Source organism: Jaculus jaculus, chromosome 8 (assembly GCF_020740685.1).
Source record: "Jaculus jaculus isolate mJacJac1 chromosome 8, mJacJac1.mat.Y.cur, whole genome shotgun sequence".
NCBI lineage: Eukaryota > Metazoa > Chordata > Mammalia > Rodentia > Dipodidae > Jaculus > Jaculus jaculus.
The window spans coordinates 17805179-17821820 of record NC_059109.1 but is presented as its reverse complement, the minus strand read 5'-3'; the positions used below and the strand labels follow the sequence as shown (position 1 = coordinate 17821820).

The window sequence follows — 16642 nt, the reverse complement described above, 5'->3', positions numbered from 1 at the left end:
AGATGCTTGCCTGTGAAGCATAAGGACCCAGGTTCGATTCTCCAGGTCCCATGAAAGCCAGCTGCACATGGTGGCACATGCATCTGGAGTTCATTTGCAGTGGCTACAGGCCCTGGCACTCCCATTCTCTCTCTGTCTCTAATAAATAAATAAAGTAATAATAAATGAGTCATTTTTACACATTAAGAGTCCATTAGCTCCTGGGGCAAAGTTCCAAATCCCTAGCAGAGCAGTTACCTCAATACACAAGGGGTCGAAGTCCATCAGAAGACAGGAAGGCAAGTCTCCACTATGCCCCTGCCTCCTGACTCGCTTTGTGGTCTCAATAATCCTCAGAGATAGACCATGGCCGAGGCCGTTCCACAACGTGCAGTTATTAAGAACTAGAAGCCAGAACTCCAGGCCTGCTGGCTATTACAACTAGAGTCACAGCTGGGCCCAGAATGTTGTTGGACAAAGACGTGCACGATTAAGCCATGGAACAAGCAATTAGCATTGACGTCTCAGCCTCGGTCATAGTGCCCAGGTTATAAGAGAACCAAACAGAAAGCGTGCACGTCGCTGTCTCTCAAAATACAAATGGCAAAACATGGAGGTGGTTAGAATCTTTCTGCATGGAGAGGAGACAGGAGGAAAGAAAGTGTTCATATAACTGACACGTGGGAAGGTGCAGTGGTCTCATTCGTTTTGATTCACTTATAATTTTTAATTATGTATTTATTTATTCGAGAAAGTATGAGTGCACCCAGGTTACCTTGCATGTCTCGCTTACGTAGGACCTAGGGAGCCAAACATGGGTCGTCAGCTTTTGCAGGCAAGCGCACCTTAACCTCTAAGCTTTTGCTCTGGCCCTCATCTTTCTTTCTTTTTTTTTTGATTCAGAGCTGGAGAGATGGCTTAGTGACTTGCCTACAAAGCCTAAGGACCCAGGTTCAATTCCTCAGTACCCAGGTGAAGCTAGATGTACACAGTGGGTGGTACGTGCGTTTGGAGTCCATTGTTTGCAATGGCCCTGGTGTACCCATTCTCTCTGTATATCTTCCTCTTTCTTTTCTCGAAATTGAAGGAGGCAAAGAGGTTCGCAGTAAAGACGCGCAGCCTGGGTGGTATTACCTGGGTGGTATCTTCCATCAGCCCACGGATCTTCTCCACGACATCGTTGCGACGGTGCTGGCGTAGGGCGCTGATTAGCTGAGCCAGGCTGGCCTCCGGGCCGCGGATGGTCCAGTGTTGCAGGGCCGCGTAGGCCCGCTCGTGGTCTGCTGTGTATCCATTGGAGAAAGCGGCCACCTCCCGTTCGCTGGCATTGCAGAGGAACTGATAGATATCCTTCCACTGGCTTCCCACTTGAGCTGCCACCAGCTTCAGGATGTCAATACCTACGCCAGAGGAAATAAAATTAAACATAAATACAGGCCTGTCATGGTGGTTTGGATGAAATGTCCCCATAGACTCATGTGTTTTAAATACCTGGTCCCCAGCTGGTGGTAGTTTGTGGGGCCACTGGGAGGGGGAGCCTTGCAGGAGGAGGCGTGTCACTGAGGAGGACTCTGAGGTGATGGAGTCCAGCTGCAAGCCCAGTAAAGAGTCTAGGTCCTTTCCACTGATGTGGAGATGGGACCCAGGCTTCCTGCTCAAGCTTGTCATACTTTCTCTGCCAAGATTAAAGTTACCCTCAAAACTGTACATAGGAATAAACTCTTCTCAAGAAAAAAAAAAAAGGGGGGGTTCTGAAGAGATGGCTTAGTGGTTAAGGGGCTTACCTGCAAAGCCAAAGGACCCAGGTTGATTCCCCAGGACCCACATAAGCCAGATGCATAAGGTGGCACATGCAGTTGGAATTTGTTTGCAGCAGCTGGGGTGGCCATTCTCTCTCTCTCAAATAAATAAATAAAAGTAGGCATGGTAGCACAGCCTATAATCCCAGCGCTGGGGAGGCAGAGGTAGGAGGATCTCCATGAGTCTGAGGCCAGACTGAGACTACATAGTGAATTCCAGATCAGCTGGGCTTGAGACCCTTCCTCACTTAAATCAAAAATAAGTAAGTCAATAAAAGAAATAAACTCTTCTCCCATGAGCTGCTCTCGTTGAGCATTCTGTCCCCACCAGGAGACTGTAACTGCTGCACAAGCCTAAGGAGGAAGCCTTCCTGCTGTTCTATGACAAGAGAAATGGATCGCACTCTGTAGTGTTTGCCACCCTGAGGACAGTACGATACTGTTGCATTCAGCTCCATGTCTCTGGGACAAACATCCAAGCAGACATAGCTTATGGGGGAGAGGGGTTTCCTTCAGGCTTACAAATTCCAGGGGATCACCAACAATAATGGAAGAAGCTTTCATAGATTCAAGGAGAGAGAGAGACTACCAAACAGCAGTCTGAACACTCCTAGTAGGGTTGGACTCAGGTCTGAGCCCCACACGCACCTTAAAGCTGGACTCCGGGTTCCACCCCCAGTGACAGAGCCTCTTGGAGCTGAGAGCTGCCTGCTAGGGACTCAAGTACAAAGTTTCATCAAAAATAACTGAGTCTCAGGCTGGAAAGATGGCTTAGTGGTTAAGGCGCTTGCCTACAAAGCCAATGGACTCAGGTTCAACTCCCCGGGAGGCATGTAAGCCAGATGCACAAGGTGGCACATTCATCTGAAGGTTGCTTTTAGTTGCTGGAGGCCCTGGTGCATCCATTCTCTCTCTCTAATAAATAAATAAAATATTTTAAGAAACTGAGTCTCAGAAGTCACCATAGTACTAAGAACAAATCACAGTGGAGTTCTCAGTACTGAGATATCCCTATCACACCTTCCAAGGCTCAGGGTCCACTGTAGGACAAAGGGCAGAAAGAATGTAAGAGCCAAAGGAAGGGAAAGACTGCTTACAATGCACTCTTCCAGACACAAAATGACCCGGATATCCATGACCTTGCAATGCCCAGTACTGCCTACATAAGACCTTCATAATAGGAGGAAAAGATGATGACATGAAAGACTAATTGAGAGGGGGAGGGGAAATGATGAAAGGTGGATTTGTGAGGGGCAAAACAGGGATGGGAAGGGAATCATCATAGCTTATTAGCTATGATTATTTATATATATATATATATATAATATATAATATAATATAATTATATATAGCTTATATAGTAGTTGTCAATTTTTAAAGTTAAAAAAAATAACTGAGGCTAGGCATGGTGGCTCAAGCCTTTAATCTCAGCACTAAGGAGGCTAAGGTAGGAGGATCACCAAGAGTTCAAAGCCACCCTGAGACTACAGAGTGAGTTCTAAGTCTGCCTGGACTAGATGAGACCCTACCTTGAAAACCCATTAAAAAAAATAATAACTGAGTCTATGGGGCCATACATTAAAACTATCACATTCAAACACCACAGTTTCCCTCTCATAACCTCTCCTTCCGGGGGCACAGTCATGGCTCTGTGGTAAAGGACTTGCCATTATGCATAAAATCCTGAATCCACACACCACAACCACCACCGAAAAATAGGTGACTAAAATAGAACAAATAAATTACTACCACCAGTTTCACTTCCCCAGAGCAGAATGAGAAGAAAAGGGTTCATCTTGGAGGCATAAAAAATGACCCTCAGGGCTGGAGAGATGGCTTAGTGGTTAAGCGCTTGCCGGTGAAGCCTAAGGACCCCCCGTTCAAGGCTCGGTTCCCCAGGTCCCACGTTAGCCAGATGCACAAGGGGGCGCACGCACCTGGAGTTGTTCGTTTTCAGTGGCTAGAAGCCCTGGCGTGCCCATTCTCTCCCTCTCCCTCTCTCTCTCTCTCCCCCACCCCTTTCTCTGTCTCTCACTCTCAAATAAATAATAAACAAAAAAATGACATTTAGAATAAACGCTACCCGTCATGGGAGTATAGGCCTGTAATCCCAGGACCCAGAAAGAAAGGAGACGGAAGCAGGAGGATCAGAAGTTCAAGGTCATCCTCAGCCACACAGCAAGGTGAAAGTCAAACTGAGCTTCCCAAGACCTTGGCTGAAGGAAGAAAGCAAAGGGAAGGAGGAAGAATAGAACCACAAATTAAGACTGCAGTGGGCTTCTCGTGGCCCTGGCTAGGCAAAGTGCAGGCTCGGAATCATGTCCTTTATTTCAACTAGCCACACACCGAACTGCTCCAGGCCAACACAGTCATTCCTTCACACATGTAACCTGGTGGGACATGACAGTGTGTGCCTGTAATGTCAGTACTCAGCAGGGAAAGACAGGGGTGTGAAGTCAGCCTAGGATACGCACTGAGAAAAATCCAAAACAACAAAACAAAACAAAACTGGGTACATTCAGAAGGCTTGGGGCAGAAGGACTGGGGTGAGTTTGAGCCAGCTTGGGCTAGAATGAAACCTTGCCTCAAAGAAGTAGGGAAGAAGAAAAGGAAATAAGAAAATTACATGTATCTTCTTGGCTCGGATTCCATGCCTAACAAGCAATTTTCTGTTACCAGTGTTCTAAGTTGACCGGCATAATTAAAACGAAGACAGCATCCAAAATGACAGCGTAGTAACAATGGCCGTACTCTCCTAGGCACAACCTTGCTGAACATCTTTATAAAGCACTAACATTTCAATTGTACTGTTGAGAGGGGCAAAAAATCAGCAACTGCTATTAAATATATTAATACACGCTACCTTCCAAGGGGGAGAAAATGACTTTGAGCAAATGTCCAAGGCTGGTTATTCTGAAAGATATCTGTCCCCTCCCAATCCCCAATAACTCAATATCCACTAGTCTCCCCTCATCCACCCCCAGTGAATCCTTACAACACACGTGATGGGCTGGAGAGATGGCTTAGTGGTGAGGCACTTGCCTGCAAAGCGAAAGGACCCACATTTGATTTTCCGAACCCATGTAGGCCAGATGCATAAGGTGGTGCATGTGCCTGGAATTATTAATGCTTGCAGTGGCTCAAGCACACCAATTCTCTATCTGTCTCTCCCTCTCTCATAAATAAATAATTTAAAAAAATTTAAAACCACACATGGCACCTAATTCGGTAATTCGATGCCTTTTCCAACTTCACTGGGCATCTGTATACTAATTATACAGTTGCAGGTGCAAAGACAGAGCCAGCCCACATTTCTTTTCATCACAGACAGAAGAATCACTCTTCCTATTCCAGATGACCAACACCCAACTACCCCAGCCCAAAACAGTCATTCCCTAAAAACACCTAACTCACTGGGATGTGCTGGTATATGCCTATAATCCCAGAACTCAGCAGACAGAGGCCAGGGAGTCTTAGCAACCTCGACACGTGATTTTTCTTTGTCCGGGTCGTAGTTTCTCTGTGATGTGTCTGCATGGCCAGCTTTATGACACTGGCTCTTGGGGAGCATCATTCAGTGAAATACAGGTTATTTGAATACAGGCACTGTGATACTACGACGTTTCCAGTCTGATAAGCCAGATAGCTATTAAGTAGCTAGCAACGAGGTTTCACGTACAGTGTGAACACAGTGGTTAAGAGGGATTCCGCGTCTGGGGCGGAATGATGTTAGCGTGATGGCCTGAGTTGAATTCCCTAGTACCTACGCGGAGCCAGATGCAAAAGTAGTGTATATGTCTGGACTTCATTTGCAGCAGCATAAGTGCTGGAGTGCGGTCTCCCTCCCTCTCCCAAATAAATAAAAACAGTTCTTAAAAACCCTAAGCTTGGGGCTAGAGAGATGGCCCAGTGGTTAAGACGCTTGCCTGTGAAGCCTAAGGACCCAGGTTTGATTCCCCAGTGCCCATGTAAGCCAGATGCACACGGGAGGGGGGGGCGTGCGTCTTGAGTTCATTTGCAGTGGCTGGAGGCCCTGGTGCACCCATTCTCTCTATATGCTTCTTCCTGTCTCTCTCTCTCTCTCTGAAAATAAATATATGTAAAAAAAAAAAAAAAACTTTAAGCTCCAATAACAGGCTCCTTTCTCCTGAACTGTAAAACCGTAATTCCACAAAAATAAAACCCAAAACCAGAAAATATATAGAATGCCACCAATTGAGATATGGCTGCTCTTCCCATGCTGTTTCTCCCTGGCAGTGTGTGATACATTTGAACCAGTTGCTTTTCAGTTTTACAGCAATATTGAGTCAGACACAGTCTTTAACTTCAAGCAAATATACTCCACGAAAAAGAAAAGAAAAGAAGAAAACCCGCGGTCTATTTAAAACCCCACAGGTAACTTTTAAGTAATAAGCCAGCTCTTGTGGTTAATGCGGTAGACTGGTCCAAACACCAAAAGGCTTGTTAGTCTCTGAATCTTAATTTAGGTCAATTTGACTAAGGCCCACAGTGTCTTACATGAAAACACGGGTACTTTTTCTTATAAGTAAAACCATTGCTTACACATCGTCACGATGCCCATGACAGGGTGGCTTTGGGCAAACCACTAACTGTCATGTCCATTTCCTCATCTTACAATGGGGACACTCACGCAGGTCCCTGGGGATGAGCTGATTAACATTTCCCATGGAGTTAATTTATTTTGAGAATTAACCCTATCGTTATAAATGCTCCACATGCACGGAGCACCAAAGCTTCCTGCTCAATGCGATCTGATGCAAACGCACACACTTTAAAAGGTTTTGAAAAGGCTTAACAACAGCTCCTTCTTCCAAAACTCAGTAGATACACTGTTTTTCTTTTTTGCTTCTCTTTTTTTTTTTTTTTTGCCACAAAAATAAAAGAGAAAGGGGGGTGAGGGGGGGAAGGAAAGCATCGCAGAATGGATACAGTGATATTTCCTTGCGACTCAAATGGACAGGAAGCTCGGTTTTGTCAGGCTCCAATCAAGTTCCATGTCGTCCTCTTGGGCAGTGACATGTTCCCCTTTTGAAAGCCTGAAGGCAACGCCAGAGACCCCCTGGTTGTCGGGTCCTGGAACTGGCAATTCCAAGTCGGAGTAGACAACAGCAATCAGGAGCCATTCCGCACATCCTCACAAACTCCAGGGAGGAGCACGGCGGGAAGCAGTCCTGGATCCCCAACCGGCCGCCACCACCACAAGGGACGGGAAGACCTGTGTGTCCGATACATCGCATCAGCACACTGATAACCTGAAGACATGGGAAGGGAGCGGTGCGCACCACCCAGAAAATGAAGCAGCACTAAGGAAACACAATTTGTAGATTTTGAAAGTGTTTCTTTTAAAAGAGAAACCGGGGCTGGAGGGATGGCTTAGCGGTTAAGGCATTTGCCTGCAAAGCCAAAGGATCCCGGTTTGATTCCCCAGGACCCATGTAAGCCAGATGCACAAGGGAGTGCATGCATCTGGAGTTCGTTTGCAGTCGCTGAAAGGCCCTAGCGTGCCTATTCTCTTTCTCGCAAATAAATAAATAAAGTATCTTTAAGAAAAGAGAAACAAATCATTTAAGGAGAAAAGCAGTAGGGCAAATGTGAACAGTTACCTCTGGGGGTTGGATGGGAAGATGCACAGGTCTTCAACTGCAGAGCAAAAGTAAATTGATCTCGTGTTTTTATTTTGTTGGCCTGCTTGCTTGCTTTTTTGGGGGGAGGGGATTGAAGACAAAGTAGCCCCTACTGTTCTTGAACTCCTGATTCTCCTATCTCTACCACCACATACACCCACGAAATATTTTTCAATTATCTATGTATTTGCAAGCAGAGAGAACAAGAGAGAATGGGCACCCCAGGGCCTCTCACACTGCAAATGAACTACAGATGCACGCACCACTTTGTGCATCTGGCTTTACATGAGCACTGAGGAACCAAACCTGGGTTGTTAGGCTTTGCAAACAAGTTTCTTACCTGTGGAGCCATTATTTCAGTCCCCATGATTTTTTTTAAAAGGTCTGGGAACTGGAGAGATGGCTTAGCAGTTAAGGAACTTATCTGTGAAGTTTAAGGACTCATGTTTGACTCTCCAGGTCCTACATACGCTAGACGCACAAGGCAATGCAAACACGTAAGGTAACACATGCGTACAAGATGGCACACACGTCTGGAGTTCAATTGCACTGTCTGGAGGCCCTGATGCACCAATTCTCTTTCTCTCTCTAATTTAAAAAGTGGGGGAGGAGCCAGATGTGGTGGTGCATGCTTTTAATCACAGCACTAGGGAGACAGAAATAAGAGTATCTCCGTGAGTTCAAGGCCACCCTGAGACTACATAGTGAATTCCAGGTCAGCCTGGGCTAGAGTGAGACCCTACCTTGAAAAAACAAACAAACAACAAAAAAGGTGGGGGGAGCTGGAGTGATGGCTCAGAGGTTAAAGGCACTGCTTGCAAAACCTGACAGCCCGGGTTAGATTCCCCAGTTCCCATGGAAGGGCTGGAAGATGGGGGTGGGGGCCCCCACATTGCTTCTCGCTATGGTATCAGGTTCTGGAGCTCTGGGAATGACTGGAATTTCTATATTCTTAGTTTAATAAATTACTTAGAGCTTGGCGTGGTGGCGCACACCTTTAATCCCAGCACTCTGGGAGGCAGAGGTAGGAGGATCATCATGAGTTCAAGGCCCCCAGAGACTACAAAGTGAATTCTAGGTCAGCCTGGGCTAGAGTGAGACCCTACCTCAAAAAACTGAAGAAAAAAAAATTACTTAAGATTCTCTCTCTGTGCTTGCAAATAAATAAATACAAATAGGGCCAGGCGTGGTGGCACACGCCTTTAATCCCAGCACTTGGGAGGCAGAGGTAGGAGGATCACCGTGAGTTCAAGGCTACCCTGAGACTACATAGAGAATTCCAGGTCAGCCTGAGCTAAAGTGAGGCCCTACTTCGAAAAACAAAAAACAAACAAACAAACAAACAAACAAATATATATATATATATATATATATATATATATACACACACATATATATATATACACATATATATATGTATACACACACACACACACACACACACACACACATATATATATATATTTGGGGGGGCGCTGGAGAAGATGGATTAGCAGTTAAGGCATTTGCCTGCAAAGCCAAAGGATCCTGGTTCAATTCCCCAGAACCCACATATGCCAGATGCACAAGGTGGCGCATGCATCTAGAGTTCATTTGCAAGTGGCTGGAGGTCCTGGCACGCCCATTCTCTCTTAACCTCTTTCTTTCTCAAATAAATAAATTTTAAAAAGAATATTTTTAAAAAATATATTTTTAAGAAACAACATAGGGCTGGAGAGATTGAAAAAGTCACTTGCTTTCAAAACCAGACAGCCTATGTTCAATTCCCCAGGACCCAGATATGGTGGTTTGATTCAGGTGTCCCCCATAAACTAAGGTGTTCTGAATGCTAGTCTCCCCAGCTGATGGCAATTGGAAACTAAAGCCTCCTGGAGGCGGTGTATTGTTGGTGGCGGGCTTACAGGTATTATAGCCAGTGTCCCCTTGCCAGTATTTGGAACACCCTCCTGTCCCTGCGCAGTTTTTAAATATCACTGTGCAAAGTGGAGTGTGCTAACATATCCTTGTAATTCCAGCACTCAAGGGGCTAAGGCAGAAGAACTGCTGTGAGTTCATCTATATAGTGACATCCCAGCCAGCCAGAGCTACTATAATGAAACCTATGTCACCAAAAAAAAAAAAAAAAAAAAAAAGCAGAAGCAAACAAGCAAAAACATTGTGCAAAGATTTCTTGAAGTTAACAGGCTGAACATTTTCAATTGTAAGCTGTCAAAACAGTAGACGGTTTTCTAAATGGGAGAAAATGATACCCTTGATATTAAAGAGAAACTAATAATATTTTATTTTAAGCCAGGCGTGGCTGAGCACGCCTTTAATCCCAGCACTCGGGAGGCAGAGGTAGGAGGATCACCATGAGTTCAAGGCCACCCTGAGACTCCATAGTGAATTCCTGGTCAGCCTGAGGTAGAGTGAGACCCTACTTCAAAACACAAAAACAAAACAAAATAAAATTTATTTCATTCCATAGAGAAAAACAACAACAAAAAAAAAGTTTATTTCTTCTTACCTTCATCTGTGCTTAAAGCTCTCCCAAATACTTACTAATTCATTGAACAAAAATTTATCAAGTTCTTATTTTGTGCCAGACACTTAATTCAGTAGTACGATTGTAGCTACACTGAATATGCTGAGGGGGGCTACTGTGTCAAGAATAAGCTGAGGGGGTCTGGAGAGATGGCTTAGTGGCTAAGCACTTGCCTGTGAAGCCTAAGGACCCCAGTTCGAGGCTCGGTTCCCCAGGTCCCACATTAGCCAGATGCACAAGGGGTGCACACGTCTGGAGTTCATTTTCAGTGGCTGGAGGCCCTGGCATGCCCATTCTCTCCCTCTCTCTCTCTCTCTCTCTCTCTCTCTCTCTCTCTCTCTTTCTCTCTCTCTGTCACTCTTAAATAAACAAACAATTTTTTTTAATGTGTACAAACACCTGGTATTCACTGGCAGCAACACACACCCTGGTGCCCCACACATGAAAATAAATATTAAAAAAAACAGTAAGCGAGGCCAGACATGGTGGTACACGCCTATGATCCCAGCACTCAGGAGGCAGAGGCAGGAGGATCGCCATGAGTCCCAAGCCAGCCTGAGACTACATAGTGAATTTCCAGTCAGCCTGGGCTAGAGCAACCCTACTTTGAAAAACCACAGGTGGATGGATGGTTGGATGGATGGATGGATGGATGGATGGAAGTGGTGGAAGAAGCACAGACAGAAAAGGGTCACCAGTTAAGAGGTCACAGTAACAGGAAGGGAGATTGATCTGAGCCCAAGAGGTGTCTGTAGCATTACAAGAAGTGGGTGACTACTCAATTTAATTTGAAAGTGCAGGAAACAAGCTTAGCTAATGGACCCTACATGGAGGTGAGAAGCAGGAGTCTGGGGTGACTTCTTCGGGGTCTGGCCTGAGTGCGTACAAGACTGAGAACCACTTTCTAGGATGGGTAATGGAAGCAGAGAATGGCTTAGGCATCTTAAGAACAGGATGCTTGTTGGACATACAGATCTGTCAAGCAGACAGATCTCGAGTTTGAGTGCAAAATCAAGGCTGGCTATACACACGTGGGCATTCAGAGCAGATATATAAGTAGTATTTAAAGATCCGCATCTTGGCAGTGACCTTGGGATGACTCAGAAGTCATCATGGTGCTGGAAAGAAGTGATTGGAGTGCTCAGTACTGTAATATCTCTATCACACCTTCCAAGGTTCAGGGTCCATTGCGGAAGAGGTGGCGGAAAGAATGTAAGAGCCAAAGGAAAGGTAGGACTCCTTACAACGTGCTCCCCCCAGACGTAAAATGGCCTGGATATCCATGACTTCACAGTGCCTGACACTACCTACATAAGACCATCATAAGAGGAGGAAAAGACCATGACATCAAAATAAAAGAGAGACTGGACTGAGATGGCGTTTCAAAGGGGAAAGTGGGGAGAGGGAAGGTATTACCATGTGATTTATTTTTTTATAATCATGAAAGTTGTCAATAAAAAAAAAATTTTGAAAAGAAAAATACAGATATGCCATCTCCAAGAGAGGGAGAGACACAAGCCCGAAGCCTAGGATCTCCGCTATTCAGTCAGAGGAGGATGAGGAGGAAGAGCCAGCCAAAAGAGACAGGGACACGGGAGATCCAAGAGTTTGTGGTGCCCTGGAGTCCAAGGGAAGAAAGAACATCAAGGAAAAGGGAGACAGTGCCAAATGGTGCCACAGGCCAAATGAGCTAGAAATGTGCTCTGAGACTATGTGGATGAAGCCCAGTGTGCCAAGATACTGCCACACTCCACTAAGCTAAGGAACCGAATGCGTGTCATGTATAACCAATGCCTTTCCACAGCTTGACTGTCATGTTGAGAGGTTTGCTTTCCTCTTAGCAGTACATGAATGACGGACTGACTGGTCTCATAGTCTGTTGGGTCTCAGACTGGATGGTATACAATCTTGTAATATATCATTTTTGTATATTTATATGATTTTGTATAGAGGCTCAGTCTAGCCTAGGCTGACCACAGTAGCCCAGGCCAGCCTTGAACTCATAGTGATCCTCCCACCTCTCCCCATGTACTGGAATTAAATGCGTATGCCTTCATGCCCAATTTACAACAAGAGAATAAATATAACTCCCCAATACCCACATAAAGCCAAATGCTCAAAGTGGCATATTCATCTGGAGTTCATTTGCAGTGGCTAGAGGCCCTGGCACACCCATTCTCTCTCTCTCCTTGCAAACAAATAAATAATTTTTTTATAAAAAAAGGACCTTGATGTATTACCTACAAACCTAACAAATTGAATTTTACATTATCACTGCACTGTTGATCAACACAATCCCAGAAATCCTCCTTCCCCTGCAGAATCTGTTTATGTAATGCCTCGCCAGGCTGATCTAAGGACACACAATTTTCACATTTTTTTCTTCTACTTGTATTTGAGTCTTGCGTGGGAGAAATGATGATTTGTTTTTCACGATCTCAAACAACATTGCTGTTGGCTAAACCATTGGATATATACATACATACATACATACACACATACATATGTAAAATAATAGCAAATTCCGTTCTCCTAACACCTAGAGGAAGACGTCATAGCTAGGTGGCCTGGTAAGCACAGAAATCCTGATTCCGCAAGGAGAATCCTCCCTAGGGAAGAAGCCATGCTTCTGGTCACTTCCAGGCACACTATAGTGCTCGAGGCTGAAGCTGTAAGAAGTCATGTTCAGGCTGGAGAGATTGGTCAGCAGTTAAGGCACTCGCCTGTAAAGCCTGATGACCCAGGCTGGATTCCCCAATACCTACCAGGTGCATATGGCTAGAAGGCCTTGATGTGCCCCATTTTCTCTCTCTTTCTCTGTCTAAAAATAAGTAAATAAAATCTAATTAAAAAAAAAAAAAAGAGGGCCGGAGAAATGGCCTAACGGTAAGGCACTTGCCTGCAAAGCCAAAGGACCCAGGTTCGATTCCACAGGACCCACATTAGCCAGATTCACAAGGGGGTGCATGCATCTGGAGTTTGTTTACAGTGGTTGGAGGCCCTGGCTCACCCTTCTCTCCCTCTCTCTCACCCCTGCCTATATCTCAAATAAATAATTAAATATTTAAAAAAAATCATGCTCCTGCAGTAGTGCTGTGAGTTTTCTAATCCTCTTATAGCCTAACAAGTTCACCAGAACAGTAGTGGCGTAAGCCCCTTGGTACGGTGCTTGCCTAACATGGACAAGGCCTTTGAGTGGAGAAAAAGAAAAAAGAGATGGGGGGGAAAAAGGAATAGGTTCAAGAGGTTAGGCACCGTCTGCTGAAAATCAATTACCAGAACTGATCATGGCAAAGGCAGCAGTGGGCCCAGCGTCGATAGTGGAGACCAAGTCAGCTCTTCCTCAGACTGACTGTGGGGCCGACCTGGGCTGGCACGCCAGGACACAGCAGCCTCTTACATGCAATGATCTGCTCCCTTCAGCCGGGCCTCGGGGTGTCTACACTTCAGGTCGACTTCCCTTAGGAAACGGGGGGGTGGTGCAGGGGGTGCTGACCGACAGGTTGCCTGTCTGGGATTTTGGATCGAGGAGTCTCTAGCAAGGGAGGGAGGGCCGGACTCGCTCCAGGGGCGCAGCTGTCCGCTCGGCCGCTGTCCGTCACTGAGGCAGCATCTAACACAGCCGGCTGAGTGCGGATCGGCAGGACACAGTCACCTCGAACCGTGCCGGCAGCTCTGAATTCTTAAAAGTCTTAAAAGCAGCCTCGCAGTCCTTTCAACCATGGAGGATTGGATATTCAGATTTTTTTTTCCCATCCCAAACAATGAATGTAAAAGTAGGAAATCAGAGTGAGTTTCTACATAGGACAGCTCATTGCGGATGACGATCTCCAAGTGTCTTATTTTAGAACAAGCTGGGATTTCTTTCTTTCTTTTCTTTTTTTCAAATTTATTTGCAAGTAGAGAGAGGAGAGAGACAGAATGGACCTGCCACGTCCTGCGGCCGCTGTAACTGAACTCCCGGTGCACGTGGGTTTTGCAGGCACACGCCCTTAACTGCTGAGCCATCTCTCCAGCGCAGGTCGGGCTTTCTTTTTTTTTTTTTAATTTTTTATTTACTTATTTGAGAGCGACAGACACAGAGAGAAAGACAGATAGAGGGAGAGAGAGAGAATGGGCGCGCCAGGGCTTCCAGCCTCTGCAAACGAACTCCAGACGCGTGCGCCCCCTTGTGCATCTGGCTAACGTGGGACCTGGGGAACCGAGGCTCGAACCGGGGTCCTTAGGCTTCACAGGCAAGCGCCTAACCGCTAAGCCATCTCTCCAGCCCGGGGTCGGGCTTTCTTAAGGAAAATACTTTCCTTCATTAAACATGGTTGAGCGTACCAACCGTGAGGCCTGGGGCTGCTCGGTGATTGAGTACATGCCTCCATGGGCAATGCCAGGAGCTTGATTCCCAGCAATAATAATCATCTCAAAAAAAAAAAAAAAAACCTTCAAAATGGTGGTATTCATGACCTCACAGTGGCTGACACTGCCTACAAGACCTGCATAATAAAAGAGGGAAAAAAAATGATGGCATCAAAATAGAAGAGAGAGGCTCTGGAGAGATGGCTTAGCCATTAAGGTAGTTGCATGCAAAGCTGAAGGATCCAGGATCAATTCCCCCAACACCCACGGAAGCCAGATGTACAAGGCGACACGTGTGACTAGAGTTTTTTTGTAGTGCCTAGAGGCCCTGGTGCACCCATTCTCTCTCTCTCTCAAATAAAAACTAGTAGAGAGATCGGTTATAAAGCAGGGGGAATTCAATAGTGAGAAAGAGAGAGGATGGTGGGAAGGTATTATATAGTAGTATATATTAGTGTGTGTATATGTATATATATAATATACTATATATATGTATATAGTATATTTGGTGTTCAACACACACACACACAAACACACACACACATACAAAGTACAAGTTTGTGGACTGGGGATGGCTCAGCAATTCAAGGCAACTGGGTTCGACTGACCAGTTACCCACATAAACCAGAGGCACAGGGTGGCTCATACATCTGCAGTGGCTAGGAGGGCCTGGCACACCTATTTTTCTCTCTAATAAATAAATAAAAATAAATTTTTAGAAAAGACTGCCGAGAGTTGGAGTTGGCCACACAGGTATCCCAAATTCCCTCCTCTCATTTCAGAATCAGAGACCACAGTGAATGGGCAAGTGACTGCTTCGCATATGTCATCCGAGCAACTAATTCAGAGCCGAGCAGTTTCTCTTCCGGAAAACAACAGAGGCAATAATTCCCAAACGAGCGGAATACAGCAGCAAGTGGAACAAAGAAATCGTGTAACTACGACAGAGAATAATCACTCTCTCAGCTAACATCGCCGATAGAATTTTCCCTGAAGTTCCATGGTTGTCATGGCTAAATATCCCTGAGGGCAAGAGCTTGGTCTGCGCCCCTGCGGTGTTCAGCCTAGAACCCGCCAGCAAGTGAAATAATATTTCTGTAAGTCCAGCTTTTGATTTAAGGCTCACCTGGTTTGGATTTTCTTGCAGAACTTAAGCTCCTAGTTGCAGGGAGTTACAAAGATGTGCTCACCAGTAAGTCAAGAACCCCCAAGGCCGGGTGTGATGGCACAACAATTTTAATCCCAGCCTTCTGGGAGGCAGAAGCAAAAGGATCACTTTGAGTTCAAGGCCACCCTGAGTCAAAATAGTGAAGTCCAGCTCAGCCTGGGCTAGAGCGAGACCCTACCTCAAAAACCCTCCCCTAGTCAGCAAGGCATGGTGGCTCACGCACGCCTTGAATCCCAGCACTCGGGAGGCAGAGATAGGAGGATCGCCATGAGTTCGAGGCCACCCTGAGACTATATAGTGAATTCTAGGTCAGGCTGAGCTAGAGTGAGACCCTATCTCAGAAAATCAAAAAGAAAAACCCTCCCCCAGAAGAACCCCAATACTGGACCTCATTACTACGTTCACACTAATGGGCTCTGTGGTCAGGGTATAAGAAATTTAAAGCGGTCTCAGGCTAGCCTAAGTCTAAGCATATGTAAGATTATTATTAATATTCCTAATTCCTCTGCAGTTAAGGTGCATGTTGGACTACTATGTCTGGTGATAAACTTTAAAAGGTGACTCAAAAGCTGAGTGTTGGTAGCACATGTCTTTAGTCTCATCATTTGGGAGGCAGAGGAAGCACTATCCGTGCCTTAACTGGGTACAGCCTTAACTGTCACACTGCTGTTTCACAGGGGAAGTGCTTGACGAGGGGTCATGATGGAGGCGGTGTGAGGAAGGCAGGGAGAAGAGGATGGGTTTACCCCCAACTTAAATGTTCAAGAAGGGCTGTGTGTATACTCGTACGAAGTGATGGCCAGATAGTGAAGTCTCCACCCAAGTCAGGAGACATGTTTGTGGAGGACTGAGAAAATGTTTCAATATTATAATTTATTTGAGACAGAGAGACCGAGAGAGAATATGGGTGCACCAGAGCCTCCAGCCATTCCAAAGAACTCCAGATACCTGCACCACTTTCTGCATCTGGCTTTATATGCATTCTAGGGAATCGAACACACGCTATCAAGCTTTACAAGGCAGTGCATTTAACCACCGAGATCTCTCTCCAGACCCTGTACCAATGTTTTGAGTCAACCTGTTTTGGCTCTTCGAGGTAGGATCTCACTGTAGTCCAGGCTGGAATTCACAACATAGTCTCAGGGTGACCTTGAACACTCATGGTGTTCCTCCTACC

General features: G+C 45.7%; 1 protein-coding gene across 1 annotated transcript in view; it reads right to left on the bottom strand.

Annotated features, from left to right (window-relative positions):
* Tnfrsf21 (TNF receptor superfamily member 21) overlaps positions 1-16642 on the bottom strand; it is a 74625-nt gene that overhangs the window by 23945 nt on the left and 34038 nt on the right. Inside the window, exon 4 of the mRNA XM_045156935.1 lies at positions 1114-1379. Coding sequence (XP_045012870.1) covers positions 1114-1379 — 266 coding nt within the window. The remainder of the gene's footprint in view (positions 1-1113; positions 1380-16642) is intronic.